Here is a 23,857-nt window from a genome sequence, read left to right on the forward strand (position 1 = left end):
TAAAATTTGTTGATTTCTAAACAATCTAGATAACACCTGGTAGTTCTTACTACTTTGATATGCTTCAGTAATTCTTACTTAGCAACTTGAACTCTCAATTTTTCTGCAATGATAAAGCTCCACACTGAAAAAACTTGATCTTTTAAGAGACGCTTAGCCTATTACCTTGTATAAACGTATATTTAGAACCCGTCTCCTGTCCACAGATAACATACTGGCATTCAGTTGCAACTGATAAGTGAGTTTGTTCATCTTCTATATGCCGAATAAACTTTAGAGAATCTCACTAGCTGAAGGGAATAATTATTTTTCCATTTAGGAAAAAGGCATGTGTCTTCCTCAGCCAAAGAACTGGAAGGAAAAAACCGTTGTTTTGTCATTTAGCTTTTGATTCTTTCCACAGAAATAACTGTGAAAGGCAAGGAAAAAATGGTGTGGATGCAGTAGGTATAGTGCTTTCTGAAAGCATCACAGGGCTTCTGTGGGCTATCTGGATAGTATTGTGATATCTGATAATATCTGGGGTTTCTGTTAGCTGTGTTAAGGGTTGTTAAGAGTGTGGGTGCTTCCTCCATCATCTCCAGTCCCAGCACTCCCTTCTGCCTGGCTGCTGGTGCCCATTCTGGTACCCTCAGCCTCCGAGCTGAGGGATGTGGCTGCTGCTTTCACCTTTGCTGGTACAACCAGCAGCAAAGCTGAGCAAGTATCCCAGCCCCGCACAGACGGGACACTGATGTGGCCACCACACAGATTTCCACAGTCAAGGCACTGCCTTCAACAGCACCCACGTGCAGGACCCACATGAAACATAAACATAGGCAGGCAAGTTCCCTCCTCCGTGTTGGCTGGTAGAGATAGAAGGTCACTAGGGACACATGTGTCCAGACAACCCCCCACTCCCAACCCCATTTTACATGTGACCAGCCCCTTTTAGACCCCTTTCTGTCCATTCCCTGTTGTTCCTCCTCATTCTTTAACCCTGCATGGTCCCTCATCAGATTGCATTGTCCCACCAACCCCCAATGTCCTGGACCCCCGGTTTGCATCCTTAGAGAGGTTGCAAAGTTCTGTTTGCCTGCAGTTTCTTGGTAGCCCACCAATTAATGTGTCTGACCAGGTGATTTATTTTTCTTGTGTTTTTTCTTTTTTTTTTTTTTTTTCTCCATTGTATTTTCCTGTCAGGTTTCTGTGTATTTTTTGTTTATGGCTTCTTCCTTTTCTCATTATTAATTTTTGCACTGGAAAAGTCACTGGCCAGATATCCTTAAAGGAGTGGACACTCCTCTTCCACACACCCTTTACAGGTCTTATTTAGACACATTATAGCAAAGAGTAGCTGTGAGGTCCTTGTGAATACATCCTCTCAAGGTTATATAGCAGGATCAAGAAAATGCTAGCTTCTTCCAGCCATTGAAATTGAGGATTTTAAACTTTTTTTTTTTTCTGATCAGATAGCTTTGATTATTAAATAGAAGAGGAGTTGGTCCGTTAGTATGAATTAGTTAAGAAAATACCCTCCAAACAGATCCTGGCTTTAACAGAGGGGCCTGATGGTACAGTCATTAAAGTAGAGAATATTTTTCTAGAGGTTAATGAGAGTCTTCAGTGTCTTGGAGAGTTTCACAGACCTTGGGAGGAGAGCCATAGATTCCTATGAACGGTATGATATCTGCAATTTAAATTAAAGCTAAGGTTTTCAGCAGCATCGCTGTATCACCGTGAGCCTTTTCAGAGTAGGACACAAGAAAAAAAACCTACTCTCCTCCATCACTGTATTGATGCTGTGCTATTTTTTTCCCCAGTTGTGATATTCATTAGTATACTTTAAATTCTCTCATATTTATATTTTTCAGGTCAAAAGGTGTGCTATGGTGACCTCAAGCGTTCTTGTTACAAGTTAGCTTATTTCCAGGACTTGTCTAGACGTGTGGGCTTTGAGGAAGCCCGCCAAGCTTGTGAAATCGATGGTGGGGCTTTACTGAGCTTGGAGAGTGAAGCTGAGCAGCAACTAATAGAAAACATGTTGCAGAACCTCACAAAGTCGGGCTCTGGGATTTCCGATGGTGATTTCTGGATTGGGTTGTGGAGAAGTGGCAATGAACTCGCCACCTCAAGTCCTTGCCCCAACCTCTACAAGTGGGCAGATGGAAGTATTTCACCATTCAGGTAAGTCTGTAAAACTGCTTATTGAGGTTTCATGGAAAGAAATGAAGAGTGAAATGCCTGGCAAGTCAAGTCTTCTATATAGAAGCTTGAAGACTTGCTGCCCCATAGAAGTTAGTAACTTCTCCAGATAAAGGGGAGCTGGCAACCAGGGTTTTGAATTTGAAGCTGTAAAAGGATGGCATAGTGTGGCTTCAGCCTACAATTTTCTTTGCTTCCATCTCATGTTTGCCTCTGTATGGCTTTGGGAAGTTTTTATGCCCCACATAGAGCTTTTAAGATGTGGTCTGAGAGCAGGCAGACAAACTCTTCAAGGCTCTGGCCACCTTGAATCGGGGACCCAGCCAGCAAGTAAATTAATGCATGTTACTTAGCATAAACTGTTCTGTTTCTACCCTGTCTTTTGAAAAGCCTTTAATTTCCTGATTAAGCAAAAGGCCAGAGTAGCAGCAGCTCACAGGACTCAGGACAAAGGGACACGTAAGAGTCAGATAAGATGGAAAACAGGTAACAGAGCAGTAGTCTTATTTCTGCAGAAGTGCTTCGACAGGTCAGATTTTCTTATGATCAAGAGATGTGGAGCCCAGGCCCTAAACTCCTTTCATGGAGGAGTTGTGGGAAACGCAGCTTATCTTTGAAGAGGATGGGGCCATTTGAGTTGACATGTTTGCATTGATGTAAACTCCTTTCCTTGTCATCCTGATGAACCTTACCTTCAAAATTTGAAAGTTTTTCTTTGTGTACCCCTAGAAATTGGTATACAGATGAGCCTTCCTGTGGAAGTGAAGCCTGTGTTGTGATGTATCATCAGCCAACTGCAAACCCTGGTCTGGGAGGGCCATACCTTTATCAGTGGAATGATGATCGATGCAACATGAAGCACAATTTTATCTGCAAGTATGGCCCAGGTAGGTGAAAATAAAGTTATATTTTACAGGTGGGATGCTTTCTTAGAAAAACAACTGCCTCTTGTTTTGTGAAGGAATCTGCAAATGTCTTGTGGCCTGTGATACTGATTCCTTCAGTGTCTGAGTAGCTGAGCTGGCATTAACAGGGATGTAATATATCAAATCTGGTGATAGTCTAAGGAAAGATATCTGTATCCAGTAAGAATGTTTTCAAGGCTAGCTTTACTATCATGCATTCCTAGGTTTACTTTAACTCATTCACTAGTTATTTTATTGTTCAAAAAGTGTTTTAAGTGGCCATTTTCTACTTCTCTTCCTCGCTGTCAAGAAGGGTGACCAAGATATCTCTCAGTCCTCCTGTAAAAAACATTACGCTGTCCTTGTAGTTGCAGACCTTTGACATTTTATACCAACTTACATGTGATGGCTGTCTCTAAAGTTTTGGTTTAAGGAAAGAAGTGCAGAAGCAGGAAGAAAACTCTGCATTCATACATGTAGATTTATGGATAGGAAAAGCAGATGCACACTAGTTCAGGTGGTGGCAGGAAAAGCCAGATCTTAGGCAATTTGGCTGGACATCCAGACATGACATAGGTTCTGTATATGTCAGTAGAGGAAACATGAACTATAAACTAGAACTCTGTGGTAATAGAAAAAGTACACGAAAAGTAAATTTTCAAGCTGAGCCTGTAACAGCTTCTACTTTTGGTGGTGCTTACAGTAAACGAAAACGTGTTTTTCAGCAGGATCATGCAAATAATTTTAAATAGTTTATGGTGTGTCTGCTTGTCAAAAACTAAGCTGAAAGTCGGAACGCATATGAAATCCTACCCTTAGCAGCTATTTGATCTACCCAATTCTGCAGTTTCCTACCTGCTTTCTCTATGCTCATCATCTAGCAATAATCACACTCTTTGTAGAGATCTGTCCGTCTCTAGAGATCCAGGCTTTTTTCTTCCTTCACTTTTGGTGGATAGATAGCTTTCTCACTATCTAATACCTTAATGGGGATATTAATGGCAATTAATAGTGCAAGCAAATATTAAATACTTGGAGGGCTTGATATACCCACACATTTCACCCTACCCCCAAATCTGTTCCTCCTAAAATTATTAGTGACTATCACTGTCTTACGGTGATCAGTTGTCATCTTGGTCACACAAGCCATTCAAGGAACTGTGATGTATACAATTTTACCACTTTTACAACTGATCACAATTACTTGGAAATAAGACAACACAATAAAAATGTCTTAAGTTGTTAAAATAGCAACATTTTTAATGTCAGAAAATGCAGGTTTGATTAAAAGGGCTCAGTTTCAAGTATATTTCATATCTTCAAAACCCAAACAAATTTAAGTGAAATAATTATTCTGTAATAGTGAACTACTTACCATTCTAATTGTGACGTGTTAAAGACTTCTTTTTCCTGTTGCTTTCACCATCTGAAAAAATGCCAGTGACAGCAGTAACAATGAAAATGAATTTATATTTTTTTCACTATGTTGAAATAGATTACTAGTGTATAATGAGGCATACAATAAGGCAAACAATACATAGGTAGATTGTTATTAGGACTGACATTGTTATGCAGATAAATACGGTACTGCTGAATTGTAGCTATTGTCTTTTGAAGCTGTTGGAATTGTGCTCTTTACCAAAACAGACTATTCTCCAGAAATGTATTTTTCTACCACATGCAGAAGAGGAGTAGATGCGTAAATGTTTAAAAATAGTTATATGACATTTCTTTCACTGCCTGAAGAAAGTACCATAGTGTAAGAAAATTACATTTGCTATCTAAAACCTAGTGAGACTTACGAATGACCTTTTTTTTTTTTTTCCCACCAAAATCACTGTAATAGCTTCAATGTCAGCCATTTGCAATACAAAATACATCCATTTTACCAGGAGTATTAAAGTGCCACATGCATACTGAATTTCACTTTGCTATCTGAGTATATTGTTTTTCACAACTGTCCTGTCTCTTTTGAGTATATGGTCTATGATGCCAGTCAAAGGCCAAAACGCAGAGGTTGTAGGTTACCATGATGAAGTTGCATCTAACTGTGTCAGCAGCAACTTCAGGGCAGTGCTTATTAGGCAGTCTTACTCAAGCAGCAGCTACATTTCTGGTAGTCACTTTCATTTTTTCTAAGCCCTTTGTATAGCACCTCCCTTGACAGCATTTACTGTTGCAGTGTTCAATCTGGCTTTAGATCATATTGATCATTCAGCAATCTGAAATTTAATTATAGGTTGGTAATTGCAACCTCATTTAGTTCCTATCCAGCTCCTGTAGGTTTGATTACGCAATCAAATTAAAAACTCATCTCCTTTTCTTCTGTCTAGGGCCAGCAACTCTCTTTGTGCTATTTCGATATCTTTCTTTATATATGGCCAAACGTTTTTACCAGAGTAGATGAAACAGCTGCCTTTGTTCTAGTAGGCTTTATCGCTCCTTTGATTTCTCTCAGAATTTTGTGTTTATCAGGACACTTGTAACTGCAGGCTCATAGCACTATTATGTTAATATGGTCTTATGATAAAGGAATGGCATTCAAGCAATCATGCAGATTTCACTCCTGTGCCCAATATGAGGTAATTAATTAGTTCTGTAATCTTTGTAAACTTTTTGTTGTAACAGTAGCCCTAAGTAAACTTGCAAGCCTCTGCAATACAGCTCAAAGCCATGAGGTGGTTCTCCAGTTTCTGATGCATTTCAAAAAAATATGATACTATCATTCCTTTTTTGGTAATTTTGCTTCTACATGTGATGTATTAGAACCCACTTCCCATGATTTGTGTTTTAGGGCTGCCTGTTAGAAAACCAGACTACATGAAGCTGACATCTAACCTCAAAAACTTGTGCTGCTTTGTTTTGCTTCGTAGCCAACATGCTGTAAGCGTATTTTTGAAAATGTGAATAAGATCAATCAAGAACACTTCCTCCCATACTGTTTTAGGATTGCGTGCACAAATAAATCTGTGAATGTATTAGGAGTTTTATTCAGCACAAGAAATTAAGGGATTCAGTGATTTAGCCAGGCCACTGAGAACTGGAACTAGAATAAACTATAGCTTTTTTCTAAGGAGTGAAAAATTATGAACTAGAAGTGATTCGATGCGAGTTTGCAAATAGTCTTTGGTAAGAAGATTAAATGCTGAAGAATTAAGCAATTATTGTTTTGGAGTACGTCTCTATTTCTGTGACTGCATGCAAAATAATGAAAACATCTGTTTTATTACATACATTTTCCATTCTTCAAAAATTGATTTCAAATATTGATTTAACAGATAATGTCTTAGAAAAAGAATTAGGAGACAGAGCGGAGCCAGATCATGGTAAGAAACTTTGAAACATTGAGTTGAAATAGTAAATATATAAATAGCTTACAAGAACCTCCAAAATTACTCAAGTTCAACAGACAAAGTTTATAACTGGAACATATGAAAAATGAATCCTTTAGAGAGCAATAGCTACAAATGTATAGCTATTGTTCAGAATAGCACTGCTCATAATTCTTGTTCCAGATGTAATTCCAATTTTGCTATAAAACCCTGTTTACATGTTTATGTCCAGCCATTTAATCAATCCTGAAAATGTTCTTTTATCCAATATAAATTAAGATATAATTGCTATTAGTTTATTTAACAGCCTAAGAGCCATATTTTGTACTCACTGTTTTCCTAAAATGTCTGATATCCTTTCCAGGTATTTTTCCAACTGTGCCAGCAGGAAATCCTTATGACACAAGCAAACCAGAAGATCAGTATCATGTTATTGCTACTGAAACAGGTAACGTATTCATATGAATGTAGTGTTCTGGTAAAAATATTAACAGTGGACTCAGTTAAATTAATCTTTAATAGTTTCCATTATTGTAAACGGGAGGAAGCAGCCTCTTTCCCCAGGAAGTGCCCTAAAAAAAGTATGCTTTTCAATAACATTTCAAGAGGTTTTTAGTCAGTCCTCTTTGTAACTGTGGAAACAAATTATTTCCATGTCTACCCAAACTTTGCTAAACTGTAGATGTGGATCAGTCCTTGAAACGTGCACCGTTGTCTCTGACCTTGGTGAGTCTCTGTCAAGATGCAAGATTTCACCCCTGTTCACCCAGCTGAACATGGGTGACCAGAGAGCGTCACCTTCTAGGCTGTGGTAACCAATGCCTTGCCTTTCTCCATCTCCTCCCCACCTCTTCCCCAACCTGTGTAACAAACATATGGTGCATACATTATCTTTTGTATCTGATATCCAGGGCTCACAAAAAGGGCACAAATGAATCTTTTCTAACAGACAGGGCGTAAAGTTTTCAGTTATCTGCAGAATAAGCAGTGTACCCATAGTACCCTGTGTTTTAAGGAAAACCACATGCCGAAGGGAGTTAAGGGCTTTGCTGAGATTTCTAGCAGAGATGGCTCTTGATATTTTGAAAATGGATACCCACTGCCTAAGAGCTTGCTGTAATGCTCCTAGCTACTTCATTTTGCAGTTTATGTCCTGAACGGAGTCCTGTAGCTCATGAAGAGTTGTAGCGTGGCCTTAATACAAGGAATCGAACGTCTCTGAGGAATATCTCAGGTTCTTACAGGATTACAGCATGGGATTGTGGGAAGCCGGTGCTCCCTTTCAATGCTTGTTGACGGCTTGAGCCATTTTCCTAACTGGTGTTCCCATTGTTTGTAACTTCGGAGGAATGGATATACCAATGTACTGTATTTTGAAATCAGTAAGACTGTTTATACAAACCATGCAAGACTCTGTATCTAGAACTCATAAACAAACCCAACCTATGTATTCATTTATTCTTGCTAGTGAAAATATGTTCAAAAGAGGACAGCGGGTAAGAAAGTCTCCACAATTTTTACGTTAAACATATACTGTTATAAAACATGGGTGTGTAGTTACTGAAAAACAGGCAGACCCTTTCTGGAAATTGTAGACCCCATCCTCTGTTCTAGGCAGATAACAGAGTCTCAGCTTCTACCATTTCCCACTCCTTTTGCCCAGAGACCTGCAGGGGAGCGCCTTTAGCTCTCTCCTCATTAGTCAAGGACAGTGTACCTTTGTCTTTTAAGGGGAATGAGGAGACAAGAGCAGGGTTTGTTCCTCTTGTGGTCCCGCATGGGTGGGAATCCAACATGCAAGCGTAACTGAGTAGATAGGTTATATGGACTGTAAAAATAATAGGCTGTGAAATGTACTTTCTTTAAATATTTGAATTTTCAATAACAAAATTTGAAATCTCTCATTGATGCACAGAGAAAACGTCAGAATTTAAGTCTGTTTTGAACATTGCTGGAGAAGTACCATTTTATTGATATTGCTGAGTTATCTTTTTGGAGCTCTTCCTATAGAACGAATGTATAAATGTTATTTTGTGTAAGTTAATATGTTTCTGTTATATTACTCCAGATTTTTACTCATCTGGTTGAGTATTTCAACATGGGAGATGTTAATGAGAACTTTTTGTCTTGTAGGTATAATTCCAAATCTAATTTATGTTGTAATACCCACTATACCACTACTGCTGTTGATACTGGTGGCTTTTGGGACTTGCTGTTTCCAGATGCTTCATAAAAGGTAAAATATACTAATCCAAAATGGTCTTATAATGCAGAATTCATGTTTCCATTGGCAAGCTATTCATACTGAAAGACTGCTTACATCTGTCCCCATATATGTAAATAAGCATCTTTTCATCTGTTAAAATCCAAGTCGTTTATAGCTAAACATTGACCATAATAAGGCTCTTCCACAATACACTGAAATAGTTCCAGGTCTCAAAGTATATTGCCACTAGGACATCTGTTTCTGGAGAAGGTATCTTCGCTGACCATTTGATAGGCTGAGCTACTGGAAGCACTTTTACTTCACCTCTTCCATCATGATTACCACCAGTATAGCATCTGGGCTTTGGGGAATAGTGCTGCGGTCCTCACTGATAGAGAACAAACTCAAGGACTCAACTCAGTTTCTGACCAAAAGTGCAGTTTGTTCCAAGGGTAAACCTGAAGGGTCAACAGCTGTTTAATACTGTTTCAGTGCACATCTTATACGTGCAATAGATGAGCCACTGGAGCAGACAAACTGAAAGCAGAAAGCAAAAACATGTTTTGAGCCACATGCCAGTGCAACTCCTTTGTGTATCATGTATCTGTCAAAAAAGATGCATAAAGTAAATAGATGTGTACATAGAAGTAGTATCGGACAGTTGTATTACTATGCAAATAGGAAACATTTCAGTCTCTGAAACGGGATATGTTTTGGTCCATGCTTTAAAATTCTTTGGACTTTCTATCTTTCTCAAAATGCGATATACCAAGATATGACAACATAGAATATTTTTTTTTTTTTTTATTCTGAACAAATCTGTCTGAAAATTTCAAGGATATCTTTCATTCTGCACTTTTTTTTCAGGAAGCATTCTTAAGTTAATGTAATCCAGGAAAGTTTAAATTGAAATATGTTTTATGTATAAACACTATTTTCGTAAAATAGCAAGAGTAATAAACAGACTCACAAGCTGTTAAGTCTCTTTAAGAGCAGGAATACTAGTAAGGAATATGACATCGCTGTTTTAGGAAATTAGAGAAAAAAAAATCCTCCTTAGTTTTAGACTTCATTTTTTCTTTGTGGTTTTTATTTCTGCAAATAGCTGAAATACCTTATTTCAAGTGAGAAAACACTCCAAACATCAAGTTTGCTTATATCTGTATGAGTGGGTGTACATTGATGTTTGCAGCACTCCCTAGTGATGTGTCTCATTGGAACAAGTGAACATAAAGAAAAGATATTATGACGTCTCCATCATAAATTAGACTGTGTCTTTATGTTATGCACTTTCCTATAAAGAAAAGGAAAATGTGCACTTTCCAACCTGTCTTATGGCAAGTAAATACATTGTTGTGAATGGTTGTATCCAAGGGCTGTAGAAGGTTGGAAACTCGAAGCAAAAAGAGTAATAAAAATCATGTATGACAATAGCAATAACATAGGTAATCTAAGTCTGGAACCCTTATTACAATGGACCTGGATTTCTTGGTAAGTATGAATATGTGTTTATACCTTTTCTAGCAGGTCTTTCTCTCCTCAGAAAAGGTTCAGCACTTGAATACTCCTGGGAAAACAATGAGAGATTCATGGCCCACTGAAATCAATAGGAATAGTAGTGATGACTTCAGTGAGCTTTGATCAGGCCTTTGATGCTATAGCAGTTTATTCAGAAAAAATTAATCTGAACTTCCAAGACTTAAAAATTGCATGACGCAGATATTGCAAATTCAGCTTGGAAGATTGTACTTTTTCTGCTAGCTGACTAGTATGGTAGATTAAATGATACAAAAATCAGGGAGAAAATGGATTTGAATCAAAACAGATTTTTTTTTCAGAATGTTCATTTTGGGTTGCACCAAAGCTTTTAATTGAAGAAAACAAAACAAATTTTCTTTAAAAATCACTTGCGTCAAAAGAGGATATTCTGGTATCCCCAAAAATGAAGTGTTTTCTTGTTTATATACTGAAACAGAACTTTGTTTTTTAAAAAAAATGTTTCCCCATCTATTTTCGGTTATATTTCCACATATGACCTACCTTGCGAATCATTTTGGTTCATCACAAATGTGCCGTTCTTGGGTAAAAAGCAAATCAGAAAAAGTGGCAACCACTTGAACTGATTATCTGGATACTGTAGAGCTTTAGGAAAGGGATTCTGTCCTGCTGGGGAAGGAGGGATCCCCAACTTTCCAAATGAACCTGACTTCTCATTCTTTTTTAGGCTTCCACAACATGGTGACCTTTCCTCTGAAAGCCACAATCCATGGCCAACCAGGACATGCCTAGCTTGAAAGGTCATGACTAATTTTGCCTGGCGTTGGGCTCTTAGAGGGTAGTAATAAGGCAAAGCAAAACATCTTCCCTGTAGCTAGTAGAAATGATCAGCTCATTCATGCTTAGATGCTCTCCCTTTCATTTCTTCCAGGGAAGCAAGGAGAAACTGCTTCAAAGACCCATCTCCATTATCATCTGAATGCCTTGCAGAAAGTTTAAATTCCAACCTGGTATATTTCTCAGTTTCTATGATTGCATTTGATGGTCAAAACAGCGATATGCTCAAGCTATTTATTGCATCTTCCTTACCTTTCTTACTAAAACTTTTCCTGAACCAGATGTATAGCTGTTGAAAATCAGCGTAGGTTCACTGAAGATAAGCTTATTTTACACAGCTAAAGTTCTGATCCAAGGTATTTAGAAATTGTTCCTGCTGTGTGGCAAGGACTCTCCATTAAAAGAATTTCATCATTCATTTACAAAATACACCTGATTTTGCTGTATTAATCTGGAAGGAAGTAGTGAGGCAATTTCTTAAATACAGAAGTGCTGAAACTACTTGATTCATTGCAATTGCTTCGTTTATAGCATTGTGGCCTGATCTAAAGTCCACTGAAACCGATGGGAGTCTTTTCAATTACTCCAATGGGCTCAGGTACATAATGCATTACTTTGTAGGTCTTCAGAGGTAAGTCTGGAGGGACTGAAAACTACTGTACCATCCAGCTCCCACGAAGTACATTTTAAATCAACTCAGACTCACTCACATTTACGCACCAGGAAAGGAGTAAAACTGAACACATAGGACTGTTGGGATCTTGACTCTCGGTCTTCCAACTTAGAGAATTATGTAGGGCTACTTCTTCTTCTCTGGTTTTTACTTAATTGGAAAAAAAAAAATATCAGTGTGAAATATTCTGGCCAGAGACTAAAACATTTTGGTTGAAATGCAGCTGCAGTGGCTCATGCAGTGCCTTTTCTTTTCAGCAGACTGCAGTGCACTGTCATCTGCCATCTAAGTGAGGGAAGGTGGTGCGTTGTGGCAGCTGTAGCAGAGATGCCAGCCATATGGAAAGACTGGCATCCACTTACACGGCATCTCAGGTCTCCCTGTAAAGATTAGAGTGAACATTCTTGCAGCACTTTTGGACCCAGTTTTATCTTTTTTTATTTAAAAAAAAAAAAACCAAACCCAAACACAAAAACTGCTATTGACAGTTTTGAATGAAAACTAGGCCTAAGGAAGCTTTCTACCAGTCATTCATTGCTAGGAGTCTGATTCATGCACCATTACTCCATTAGAAGTCAGGTCAAGCCCTGAAGGGAAGAGGCTTTCTGGCATACCAGTACACGCTGGCACCCATTGGTGTAGTGCGGTGACGGGGGTGCAGCTCCAGGATGCGTGTGGGCAGGGTTCCGGTAGCCCCCCCGGGGTGGGTGGGCTGCACCCCGAGCACGTCGCACGTGGGCTCGGGAGCGTGTGTGCTCCCATCCCCTATGCCTTCCCCCCCAAGACAAGGGAAGGGCGCAGCCTCCCACCACCCTGCTCAAACAGCATCCGCACCCCTCTCTGAAAAGACCACTCTGTACGAGCAGGTGTGGGTGAATGTGAACTGGAGAAAAAAAAAAAAAAAGAAAAAAAAAAAAAAAAAAAACACCAAACCATAAAACCCCAAAATGGGCCAAGTCACTTTGGTTCATTGGAGGAGCGCTGCTAAGCAGGGTGGTTGGGCAGCTTTGGTAGCGGTTGCTTACCTCAACCCAGCGCTGCGGTGCTGTGCTTGGCGCAGCGTGGGCACGACCCTTTTGTGGATGGGGAACCTGTGCTGTGAAAGCAGCAAAGACGGCCTTCGAGTAGGGGAGGACGTCCCCAGCTCTGATCACGAACCTGAGTCGGGCCTGCTAAGGCACGCATGCACTGAAAAGAGTTTATGTTTTTATTTTTCAGTAAAGGAAGAACAAAAACCAGTCCAAACCAGTCCACGCTATGGATTTCAAAGACACCTAGGAAGGACAGTAGCATGGAGGTATAATGATTTACTGACTGAAAACAAAGCAAAAATAACATTTTGCAGTCAGGCTGTATTATAATGTCGTCAAAGAACATTGGCTTGGAATGGCTTGAAAATGCAAAGGATCTACAAGAATGAACTGTAAGCTCCCCCTTGAGGCAAATGTTCAGATCATTTTTATATAATGTTTGATTATTAATTCAGTAACAAAATATGCCATGCTGAATAAAGGGTATGTGTTTATTTTGCTAAGAGATGTAAGTTAGCTAGTTATGAGCAATGAAATGAACAGAGCATTTGAGGTTTTTATGGGGACATATCTACAATGTATCAGTTTTAAGACTGTTTGTAGTTAAACAAACCCTCTGTTTCCTTTAGTCTCTCATGCATTGTAACCTAGTTGATGTACTGTACATGGAACCGACAATTTTACAGTGTAACAATTATTTATCTTTGCATAAATGTTTGATACAAAATATTTGTTTAGTATTTATTTGCACACTTAACACAGCTTTTGATCCTCAGGCACACAAATTACGTTATTAAATATTAACATGGGTCACTCTCAGAGATAACCACCTTGTTGTGACATCGATCTGATATGGCAAAATTCAAGGATTCTTAGAAGTCATTTGATGTCATATAATGAATCCTCATTTGCCAGGGAGTGGCCATAACTTTTTGACATATTGGTCCAAGGTCAACATAAATAACTTGGCAAGTGATACCTCATTAATGAGACGTCCTTTGAAAGAGGCCATTATTTTTTAGGTAAAACATTTTTTTACTTTTTCTGAGGAAAAAAAATATCACAATGGGCAAGAATTTAAGGTTAAAATTACTTGTTTCAGTAAATCTGTAAAAAAAGACACTAAAGATCATTTAAATATAACTAATGGTTTGTTAGGAATAATGTAATGTTGAAATCAAAGAGAAGACAAATGGGAGTGGCACTAATAGATTAATCACAACATTACTCAGACGATTATCTAGAAAGGCGTTAACTGTGCTAATTGATAGACAGATTTAGAGGTAACCCTAATGCATTTAAATCTTTCTTTTAAAGTTATTAACATCATTAGTGTCCATTCTCATTGGCTGCTTAGGCACTTTCTGTGCCATAAGAATGGTTTTACTGGTCATTAGGAGCAGATCTTGGGGTGGTAGCAGTAGTGCTCTGGCTGATTTGTTGGTGACAGTCTGGTGCTGTAGCATAAAGTTAAGGGGTTTTGCTGCAGTTGCAGCAAGAGTTGAAGAGCACGAGTTCAAGCCAGTTGGCTTTACATTAACACAGATTCAAAACTACCACTGGATGGAAGCTGGGGAGCAATGGACAGAAGCGAAACTATATTACTCTTTGGGTTGCTGACGTTGACAACAGCTTTGAGTTCAGAGACAAAGGTGTATCAATTTTTCTCAGTAAAGAAAAACTATTTAAGAGTTCAATACCACTAATAGTAGTTGTGCAATGCTATTGCTGAAGCGCTTTTGGAAGCATCTTTAAGTTGCTGTTATGCCATGTTTTTACTTCCTCTTTGAAGAAGCCATCTTCTGTACTTCATGGTGAGTATTCCTATTACTACTTAAAGTATTCTGTAGTTTTTCTAGGCTATCACAACTTCTTTCTTTGCTCAGTCCCTAACTTCAATTTCCTTTGTACTGACTGTAAACAGAGAGAAAATACTATGATCATGCATGATCACCAAGACCAGAATTGTTTTTCTCCTTACTCAAGTATTGCTTAACTCAACTGAGGGCAAGAGGTTCCTCTTTCTTGGGAACAGTTGTGGTAAAAAGAACTATATTCTTTTTTATGGTCTTAAAGGATTAACTCCCTTTAACTTAATTTAAGGATTAACTATTTCTTCATACTTTGTGCTTCCAAAGGACATGTAAAGGTGTAGCAATCAATATTACGATTAATGCAGCAAAAGTGATTTCCATGCAGCAATTAGGAGAATGCAAAAACCTTCAGATGTCTCTCTTATGGGGTGAAAGTGATTGCTGGGCAGTTACCAGCATGGGCTAGTCAAACTCTGTGTGAAGGAAGAATGGAAAGTGGCGTGCAAATCTTCTATTATAATGTGCTCAGATTCTATATGTAAATAAAACATTCATTATTGGGACAAAATGTTTCCATATCATATCACCTGCTTAGGGGAAGGAAATAGTTTTCTTCCATGTATTTCCTTCACTTAGGATGTTGTTCCTAATACCAGGTAAAATCTAAAGATACTCAAGAATCCTATGTAGAAAACCACAAACAACACACAGATCAAACTTATAGTCTTATGACTCCCACCTGTAAGTTGGTGATTCTTTTCCATCCAAAACGTACAAATCCCATGCATACACAAATTCTTTCAGTTTTATTTCCCTAATTTCCACACACAAAAGGCAGATAAGAGTGAGGGTAAAATAAGAAAGGGGGGAAAGATAGGTGTGTTGCACACTTGCAGAGAGAATACCTAGAAATTAGACATTATGCTGGTAATTCCTTTGGATTTTGTTGGGATTTGGAGAATCCAGGAAAAAAAAAAAAAAAAAACAAACACAAAAAACCCCCCAGGTATTCATGTGACATAGTCCATTAGTGGCAACAGAATTTCTCTTTAAAAAGAAATCCAACAAAAAAAGCCTAACAAAAAACCCCCAAGAACTCCCAAACCTCTTAGTCCTTCATATTTATATTAAAATCTACAGAACAGAGAAAGGAAAATGATTTCAAGTTTCGGGTGGCAGATTTCATTAACTAGAGCCATTTTCAATAAGCTTGTTGACTTCTATCTACAGCTATGGGGTCCCCTCCCGGGGACCACGTTCCCTTCTGCTCAGTGCCTCCCTAAATCTCTTCCAAATGGCAGCAGTAGGTGAGGCAAGCAACTGAGGGATAAACAGCAGACCTTAGCTAGTCCTCAGATGGATGGCAAGGCTGCAGTTTGGCATTTTAAAAACATTATACTCCCACCACCCCTATTCTCCCCAGGGAATATAATTTTTTTTTTTTTTTCTGTAGTGGTCTTGGCCTTCTGCAAACAAGACGCATCTGAGAGAGACAGCTCTTGTTTCCTTCTTTAGTCTTTTAACCTTTTTTGGGTGCAAGCAAGTGTAAGTCAGCATCAAGCTTCCACTCTCTATTTCAAAGCATCTTGGAACGGTGACTCAATTGAAAATAATTGATGCTGCCCAAGTGTTTTAACATTGTGATGACTGGTTTCTCCACAGGTTGATATGCAGGCAGCTGAAGTAATGGATGCTGAATGAAGGCTAGAATGTGGTCAACTCAGCTTACGGTAGTTTTATCTAGACATAAATTAGTTGAAATAAATGCTTGCTTTTAATCATAATAGCCTATATTACATATATGTTTCTACGTCAGAGTTTATAATAGGAATTTTCTGAGTCTGAGGGGATGATTTATTCATGTATACCTCAAAATACACCTATGCTTTGCATTTTGGGAAGCAAAAAATACACATAAATAAAAGTATATTCGTGTGTTTCTGGGAAGCACATTTTCTAGTAACTGATCTGCTTTGAATTGGCTCTTGTATTTCATTAACAGACTGCAACACCATTTACAATAGTGATGTATGGTAAATAATGCAGAAATAATGTCATATTTTAATTAAGCATTTTAACATAATTGCTTCATCTGAATCAATTTGTACTGATAGCAGAATGTACTTTATTTTCAGTGGCTGTTTTCAAGGAAGGAGAGTAACAGGAGAAACAGTAGTCAGCTACAAAAGATAGAATTTGCATTCTAACGTTAAAAAATCTGTGGTTTATATGGAAGAAGGTGTCTAAAACACCTTTTATCTTCTCTGTGGCTTAATTACATCTGTCTGGGTTCCTTGTGGTCACAGGTGTATTGATAAAGCTAAATATTTTGGCCTGGAACTAGTCCTGTAATGCTTATGAAGACCTGAAAACAGTGTGGGACTTGATATTTTTTATCAGTGGCTGCCAACCTGTGTTTGTAAACTAGCCTTGTATTTTGAGCACTTCATATCTGCATTTAGCATTGTAAGCACCAAGAGTGGGAACTCCTTACAAAATTCATACATCTATGTGTATGTGTGTAGACACACATAAACAGTAAGTTAGAATGCATTTTTTATTTTCATGGCATTACTTTGGCATTACAAATGGATTAAATTCCCACACTAGGCTGAAAACAGAAATAAAGGAAATGCATCATATTACACTAACATTAAGACTCCATTGAATTTAAGGCATTTCAACAAGTAGATAATTACATTTTAATAGAAACCTACTGAGAAAAGAGCTCAAGAAGAGAACCCTCCCTGTTTTTTCTTCGTATTCTTTCCTCTTTAGAATGCTCTAATGGGCTATCATGATAGTTTTTATACAAAGCACAAAATCAGTATTAAAAGTCACCAGTACATAAAAAGCATGTAATATATCAAAGGAACCCTATTACTTTTTATTCACCAGGAATAGCTGATACTCGTTATTGTGAGATGTTTATAAACATTACTTTTTATGAGAGGAAGTTGCAGCGTTGTGAATCTGTGCTTGGGTGTACACTAGCCCATATCTATAATTGCTTGAATAATTGCCAAAACACTTATCTAAAAAGAAAACTAAAAAGCTATATTCAATCCTTATTTAACTCTATTAATTCCAAATGAATTACGCCAGAGAGAACTTTTGGCTTACATTCAGTTTATTCATTAGAAAGCAGCATGGTATATGATCAGCCTTTATGCACAGTCCGTAAACCTCATTCCAGAGCTTTTTGTTTAAGACAAGACAGAAGAACTCCCATGAGCCCAGTTTAAACAGATAACACATACCTTCATTTTGATATGTGGTGAGATTACTGAGAAGAGTTGCCTGTGCATTGAAATGAAAACGCACATTGAAAAATACAGTGTAAAAACATAAAACCAGGTAATGTTTGGCCTGAAATTAGTAATTTAGATCATTTTTCAATAAAGCAGTTTCAATTTGCAGTTTGCAAACTTTTTTTTTTTACTGCCCATGCTCTGTAAAGCCCTCCACTGGCGTTCAAAGAAACTGTTTCCCCACGGTCTCATATAAAAGAAAAAGTAACATGATAAAACGATTTACTAACAAAACCACAGCATCTGTTTTGAAATATTGCGCTCAATTGATAATGGAGTTGTCGATTATTAACATTTCCTCCCCCAAATTTAAATACTTATGCTGTTTCTTTAACAATGAGATTGGAATGCCAGTCAGGTTTACATCATTATACAATGGCTTACTTTCAACCTTTAAATCCTATTTCTATCATTAAAAAATATCATGCTAATAATAGATGACTTTTTTGATCCAGTCTACAAACATGGTGACTCGAACATACACTCCTGGTCGTTTGGGAAGTGCACACTCATAGCCAAATGATGTTACACCAACCAAAAACCACTTATTACCATCTTCAGATGTCAGAGGGCCACCTGAATCTCCCTGCAATATGAAATTCAAAAGTTAAAAGTGAACAGTGTCAACTCTGAAGCAGAAACCATTTATGAGATTTTATTCGTGTTGATCCTTATTCATAGACCTTCTATCCGTGTATATCTAGGCACCAGAAGTTATATCAACATGAATTTTTCCATGTAGAAAAATTCTTGAGATAATCCATTCCCTCTCCCTTTCTCTCTCTCTCTCCCTTTCTCTCTCTCTCTCCCTTTCTCTCTCTCCCTTTCTCTCTCTCCCTTTCTCTCTCTCCCTTTCTCTCTCTCCCTTTCTCTCTCTCCCTTTCTCTTTCTCATGTGATCTTAAGCCCTTATTAGTCTTTCAATACAGGACTGGGTTTCAAATGATTTTTTTTTTCTTACTACTTTTACATTTAGCCCTTCATCTTTCATGAAGCCTGGGTAAATGTCTAGGATTATTTTTTAGTTTAAGCTATGCAGCCGAAATGCACTTCTATTTTTAGTCACCCCAGAGTTTCTGCAATTTCAAATTTTGAGAAAAAGATGGCAAGATTGCCAGAAGAGGAGGTGTCCTTTTCTCACACCTTCTTCTCAATAGTTTAGCAGATGTAGCTAGGTTGTGGGAGACAAATTTGATTCATCCCACAGCCTGAGTGGGGGATGAGTCAGCCATGAGTGTCTTGTTTTGATGAGAAAGAAAACAATGTCTATTTTTTTTTTGTTTTCTGTCGGGTTAGTTGAACCAGTATTATTTTTGTCTTCCCACAGCTCTGTGAATGGTTCTTTACAGGCGGGTTCTGCAAGTGCTCGGCCATTAAAATACTTCTGCCCATAATTCTAGGGCATCACAAAAGTTCAAAGGCTGTGACAGCAGCCTAAAGGCTGAAGCGCTATCAGGACTCACTTGCCTGTCTTTGCTCATGGTTGAGTGGTCATTGATCACAACGCTGGTCACTTGTACTCTATATCAGCCTATGGTGCTACAGTGCTTTTTTTCAGTATGAAGTTCAGAAGGCAAAAAGGAAAGAGGAGAGCCACAGAGGCTGAAGGAATGGCAAGTGAAATTAGGCTTGCATACACTGCTCCTTCTGGACTAAACTAGCCAAAGTCACTGCGCCTGATGAAGGCTTAGGTTATGAGGGCAAGACAAGAGCAGTTATGTGAGAGTGCTCCTCATCAGACTTGAGGAGAACCAGCCAGTCTCCATGCCACAGACTCCACGTTGCTGGAAGAAAAATCATGTGACAGCCAACTCTGCCTACATCCTCAAAGAGAAGCAGGGTGTTATAAGCAGAGCTGGAATGGGTAAAAACTAGATCGCCTGGAAGCAGCATATGAGATCAATGCAGAAAGACAACCTGTCCAAAATACTGTGGCGTCCACTTACAAAAGGTCTACAAAGTCTACAGATTCTGGGGAAAAGCATCATTGCTCTCTCTTTTTCCATGCATGGAGCATTTCTGAGTCTTAAGTCTATTTGGTCTTTATTTCCTTGTACTCTGCTTTTCCCTAAGCGTGTCCCTCTTTCCTTCGTGGAATTACTCAGCAGTAATTATTCAAAGCTTAGTGCAGAAAATTTCCAGTTCTCATACGTATCTCCCTCCATAGTTGTTTATGTCACGATGATACGAAATAGATTTTTATCTTTTCAACTTGTATCTTGATAAAGTATTAAATGGGCAAAATACTGCAAGTAGAAATTACATTCATGGACAGCGGTTGTCCTGCTTTTGATGATCAGAGGATCAAGCAGCATTTTATTCAGTAATTAGATGTGCTGTATGATAGCAGTGCAAATGAGTCACTTGTATTTACCTGACAGGAATCCACTCCTCCTATGTCATAACCTGCACAGATCATATTCTCAGTAATACTGTATTCTGGCATCCATTGTTGGCATTTTTCATTTGAAATGAGAGGGACCTCTGCTTCTTGCAATATGTCTGAAGTGGGACCTGATGAAAATACAAAGTACGTTTACCCACAGTAATAAATGTGTACAACCCGCTCGGAACATCAATGGTTTTGTTCCTTTTCCAGCATGCCGAGCCCGCTACCGAGCAGCAGGAAGCCCTGCCTCACTGCTGTGTTATTCAGGCTTATTCCCCTGTAACGCAGTCACTGATTAAACAGTGCTCATTAACAGAATCCTGTCTTTTATTTGTGTAATGGGGCTGAATTTGGTTATAATTAAATCAAGTTTACTAAAATCAATGATTTTGAACTCACTGTGGGGAGACCTAAGGTATAATTAAGGACTTAGGAGCTTGGATTGTCCAATGTTTCCTCACTATTCATTGTGCACCTTTGATTGGCTATTTCAAGTTTTTATAAAAATTTCTGTTACTAATTCCTACCCAAAATTTTAAATGCCATTTCATTCTGAAAATGTAGAAGCAAATGCGTACTAGCAACTGTGGAAGTAAAATGGCATAATTATTATTTTGCAGAGACTCCAAATCTGGAGAAACATACATTTCACACTACAGTCAGTATGCTTGAATTTTGGGGAAAATCATTTGCATATTGTTAGAAAGACTAATCTTCCTCCTCCTCCACCCAATATCTGGAAATAAGATGTACGTGTTTCATATTGAGAAAAGTGGTCATCATCGCTTTTAAGGGGACGCAATAAGGTTTTTCCATAATTGAATGATCTTAGATATGTATATTTTTTCCTAATAAATATGTTATAACTCTATTACTTTGCTTTTAAGAAGGAACAGTGGAGGGGGATAGTTCCCAAATTTTCATATGCAGGAGTACCTCTCTAAACCCTTCGACCTTATCAACCCTAGTGGGATCAGGAGCAAGCCTTCCCTCACTGCTTCATGCCTGACATAATTTTCCAAGCAGATGACCCACCTTCATTCGTAATACTACCCCAGCCAGCAATGGAGCAGTTAATTCCTGGTAAAAACTGTTGATTTTTTTCTGGTAAGCAGATGGGTTGTATGTAATCTGTGAATGAGAAACAAGCAATCAATTTCAACCTCTTCCCTGGAGTCAGGTTTTTAGGAAATCTCGTAAGAAAACGTTCATTAATTCAAACCCACTTTTGGGGCAAGATATCCAGGAAGTACTGGACTGACTCCAGAACGATTAGGTTGTAAAAAAAGTACAGCCACCCCATCACCCTCACATGCTTAGCACAGCTAGATTTTCTCATAACGGAGTAAATCTGTTTTATGAGAAAATAACAACTTACCTGTATATTGCACTTTGTGTTGAAGGTGCATGAGAGCAATATCACTATCTTTTGTACGCTTCATATAATGAGGATTTATAATTATTTGATCGATGTTCTGAACTACTATTGAAGGCTGTGTCATATCTGATTGGTCATACAAGCCAAGAACTGCTTTCCATTGAGATGGTTTTAATTGCCTCCTAGAAGTTGCAAGGAATATTCACAATTATGAATTATTAATAAAAGTTTTGAAAAATATGCTAGGTAAAATGCTAATCTTTAACCTCATGTTAATTCATAGCATTTGCACATTTTGTCAAAATAAATAGAATGTGGTGGATGTGCTTACGATTTTGTGATAGTAATACTATCTTAAACATCCACACTGTAGAAATATGTGGTAGATTTCTTATGTCAAGCTTATAATGCATTATTTATAAAGAATTAATCAGTCAGTAGTGCAGAGAAGGAAAACACATTAACTAAATTACTCTGGCTTTTTAAACACTGTGAAGAATACTGCTGACTGCCCACCAGGCAATTAATATCCGTCCCAGTTAGAAAATTATTATGGAATATCTAAAGAATAATAGGTTTAAAATGTCATTGGAAATGCTGCAGCTCATAGACTCAGAAAATTGGTCTCTTAATTTTTTAATCTAAATCGAAAAGGATATGCTAAGACAAAATATGACATCATCTGGATTTTTTGCTGAGCTACACATGCTGTTTTCAGACTGTATTTAAGTTAGAGAGCTTAATTATTTGCTATTTTTTAATCAAGTTCATAGTTTCAAAAATATGTTTCCAGCCTGATAGTTGTGCTGAATTGGTTTCTGCTGATCTTTTGGTTTGACATCAAGAGGTTATCTTGTTCCAAACTAGGGGCGGTTAAGTTAAATGTTCAGAATCAAGGTGTGAAACTGTAAGCTCCCACTTAGGAAAATTCCAGGAAAGTCAAGATGATACAATGAGATTTAAATGAAAATGGAAAGGTGATTTAAGTGAAAAGGAAGTAGCAAGACAGGCGTGGATTTATTGTGTGAAAACTAAGAGGGCTTGACCCTTCTCATTTTAGCGTCTTGGTGTGGACTATAGCTCCTGTCATGCAATGAGGCAGCATTAATGTACTGGCATAGTCTCCACTGACTTACTCCTTAGCTGCTTAAAATGCAAGCTCTTTCTCAATTCTAATTTCGAATATTAATGTTTCTCTTTTTTTGCCATTCCACTTTCTAGGTGTCTTCTACAGCACTTGTTTTTCTTATAGCCATTATGGAAGAAACCCCTAGAAAATCCTTAAATATGCATCACTTTTTTGAATGGTGCAAATAACACATCTAGAGGATATCCAATATTGCCTAATCAATGCACATAAATCAAGATTCACTCCAATGATGTGCAGTAAATCTTGATCAATCTGTGATAACGTACAGGAGGAACAGGCAACACTGAGTTTACCTTTGTGAGGTATGATGTCATCCTTTATACCACTGGCAAAGATTCAACTAGTTAATGGAGGCCCACATTAATTATAGGTTAAGTGCAAATGCTCAGTATTAATACCATATATCTGAAGTGCAGTTCTTCATTGTTCAGAAAATGCTGCTTAGTTCCCATGATTCTCTGCTTAAAACTAAGGACTAAGGGTTTACCAGAAAGTAAAAGAGCCTTTAGCTGAGCCCACAAGTGATTCAACAGTGAGCTAATTGTTACTGTTTTATATCAGTTTCACAAATTATTTGTAATCTGATGCCTCCTTAGTGACCCCACACATAGAACAAGTGTTTCATCATCATGAAAATCAAAAAGACATGGCGCGTATGTCATATGGCCATCTCAGCTAGTTGGAAAGATGCCTTGGAGTCAGTGGAGAGAGAGAGGCACTTGTGAATTTATATTAATTTTATTCTAAAGTAAACATCTAGAAACCCTCTAAAAAGTGCCGCTCCCCAGTGATTTCAGCATGATCATACGAAAGTATGTTTTCCTCTGTACAGTATTGATCGATGGCTCAGGCCATACTTCGGTCCAGCTTTACTGACAGCTCTCCACCATCTGGATAGCGCATGTTGTGGGAGAGTCAGAATGTGTTAGCTCACGAGTGCAATGAACGTTACCCGTATACACAGTGTGCTGCTGTCACCAGCCATTCATCACTGACAAGGGAAGCTCCACAAACAGGTCTGAAATGAAAATAGAGTGAAACTATCCAAGGCCAAGCCTCTCTTTTGGCATCACTTCCACCAACAATCCTTGTTGTATTGTTCTGAGTTACCAGGTGCTTTCCACAAGCTAAAATTAAAAAAAAAAAAAAAA

General features: G+C 38.1%; 2 protein-coding genes across 3 annotated transcripts in view; one reads left to right on the forward strand and one right to left on the reverse strand.

Annotated features, from left to right (window-relative positions):
- Window positions 1–13,176, forward strand: part of CHODL (chondrolectin) — a gene marked incomplete at its 5' end in the record, with an annotated part of 30,552 nt that extends 17,376 nt beyond the window's left edge. Inside the window, 6 exons of one of the 2 annotated variants that reach the window (XM_082498269.1) lie at window positions 1,854–2,166; window positions 2,914–3,071; window positions 6,353–6,415; window positions 6,786–6,869; window positions 8,555–8,657; window positions 12,853–13,176. In XM_082498269.1, the coding sequence (XP_082354395.1) occupies window positions 1,854–2,166; window positions 2,914–3,071; window positions 6,353–6,415; window positions 6,786–6,869; window positions 8,555–8,657; window positions 12,853–12,937 (806 nt within the window). In that variant the 3' untranslated portion in view covers window positions 12,938–13,176. The remainder of the gene's footprint in view (window positions 1–1,853; window positions 2,167–2,913; window positions 3,072–6,352; window positions 6,416–6,785; window positions 6,870–8,554; window positions 8,658–12,852) is intronic. The other variant, XM_082498270.1, reaches the window with a different exon arrangement.
- Window positions 13,177–18,217: 5,041 nt separating this feature from the next.
- The window catches only part of TMPRSS15 (transmembrane serine protease 15), a gene marked incomplete at both ends in the record, with an annotated part of 59,894 nt that continues 54,254 nt past the window's right edge, over window positions 18,218–23,857 (reverse strand). The window contains 5 exons of the mRNA XM_082489243.1: window positions 18,218–18,376; window positions 20,164–20,303; window positions 21,214–21,309; window positions 21,557–21,738; window positions 23,659–23,833. Coding sequence (XP_082345369.1) covers window positions 18,218–18,376; window positions 20,164–20,303; window positions 21,214–21,309; window positions 21,557–21,738; window positions 23,659–23,833 — 752 coding nt within the window. The remainder of the gene's footprint in view (window positions 18,377–20,163; window positions 20,304–21,213; window positions 21,310–21,556; window positions 21,739–23,658; window positions 23,834–23,857) is intronic.

The sequence above is a fragment of the Vanellus vanellus genome (genome assembly GCF_965231255.1).
Source record: "Vanellus vanellus genome assembly, chromosome: 1".
In the NCBI taxonomy this organism is placed as follows: domain Eukaryota; kingdom Metazoa; phylum Chordata; class Aves; order Charadriiformes; family Charadriidae; genus Vanellus; species Vanellus vanellus.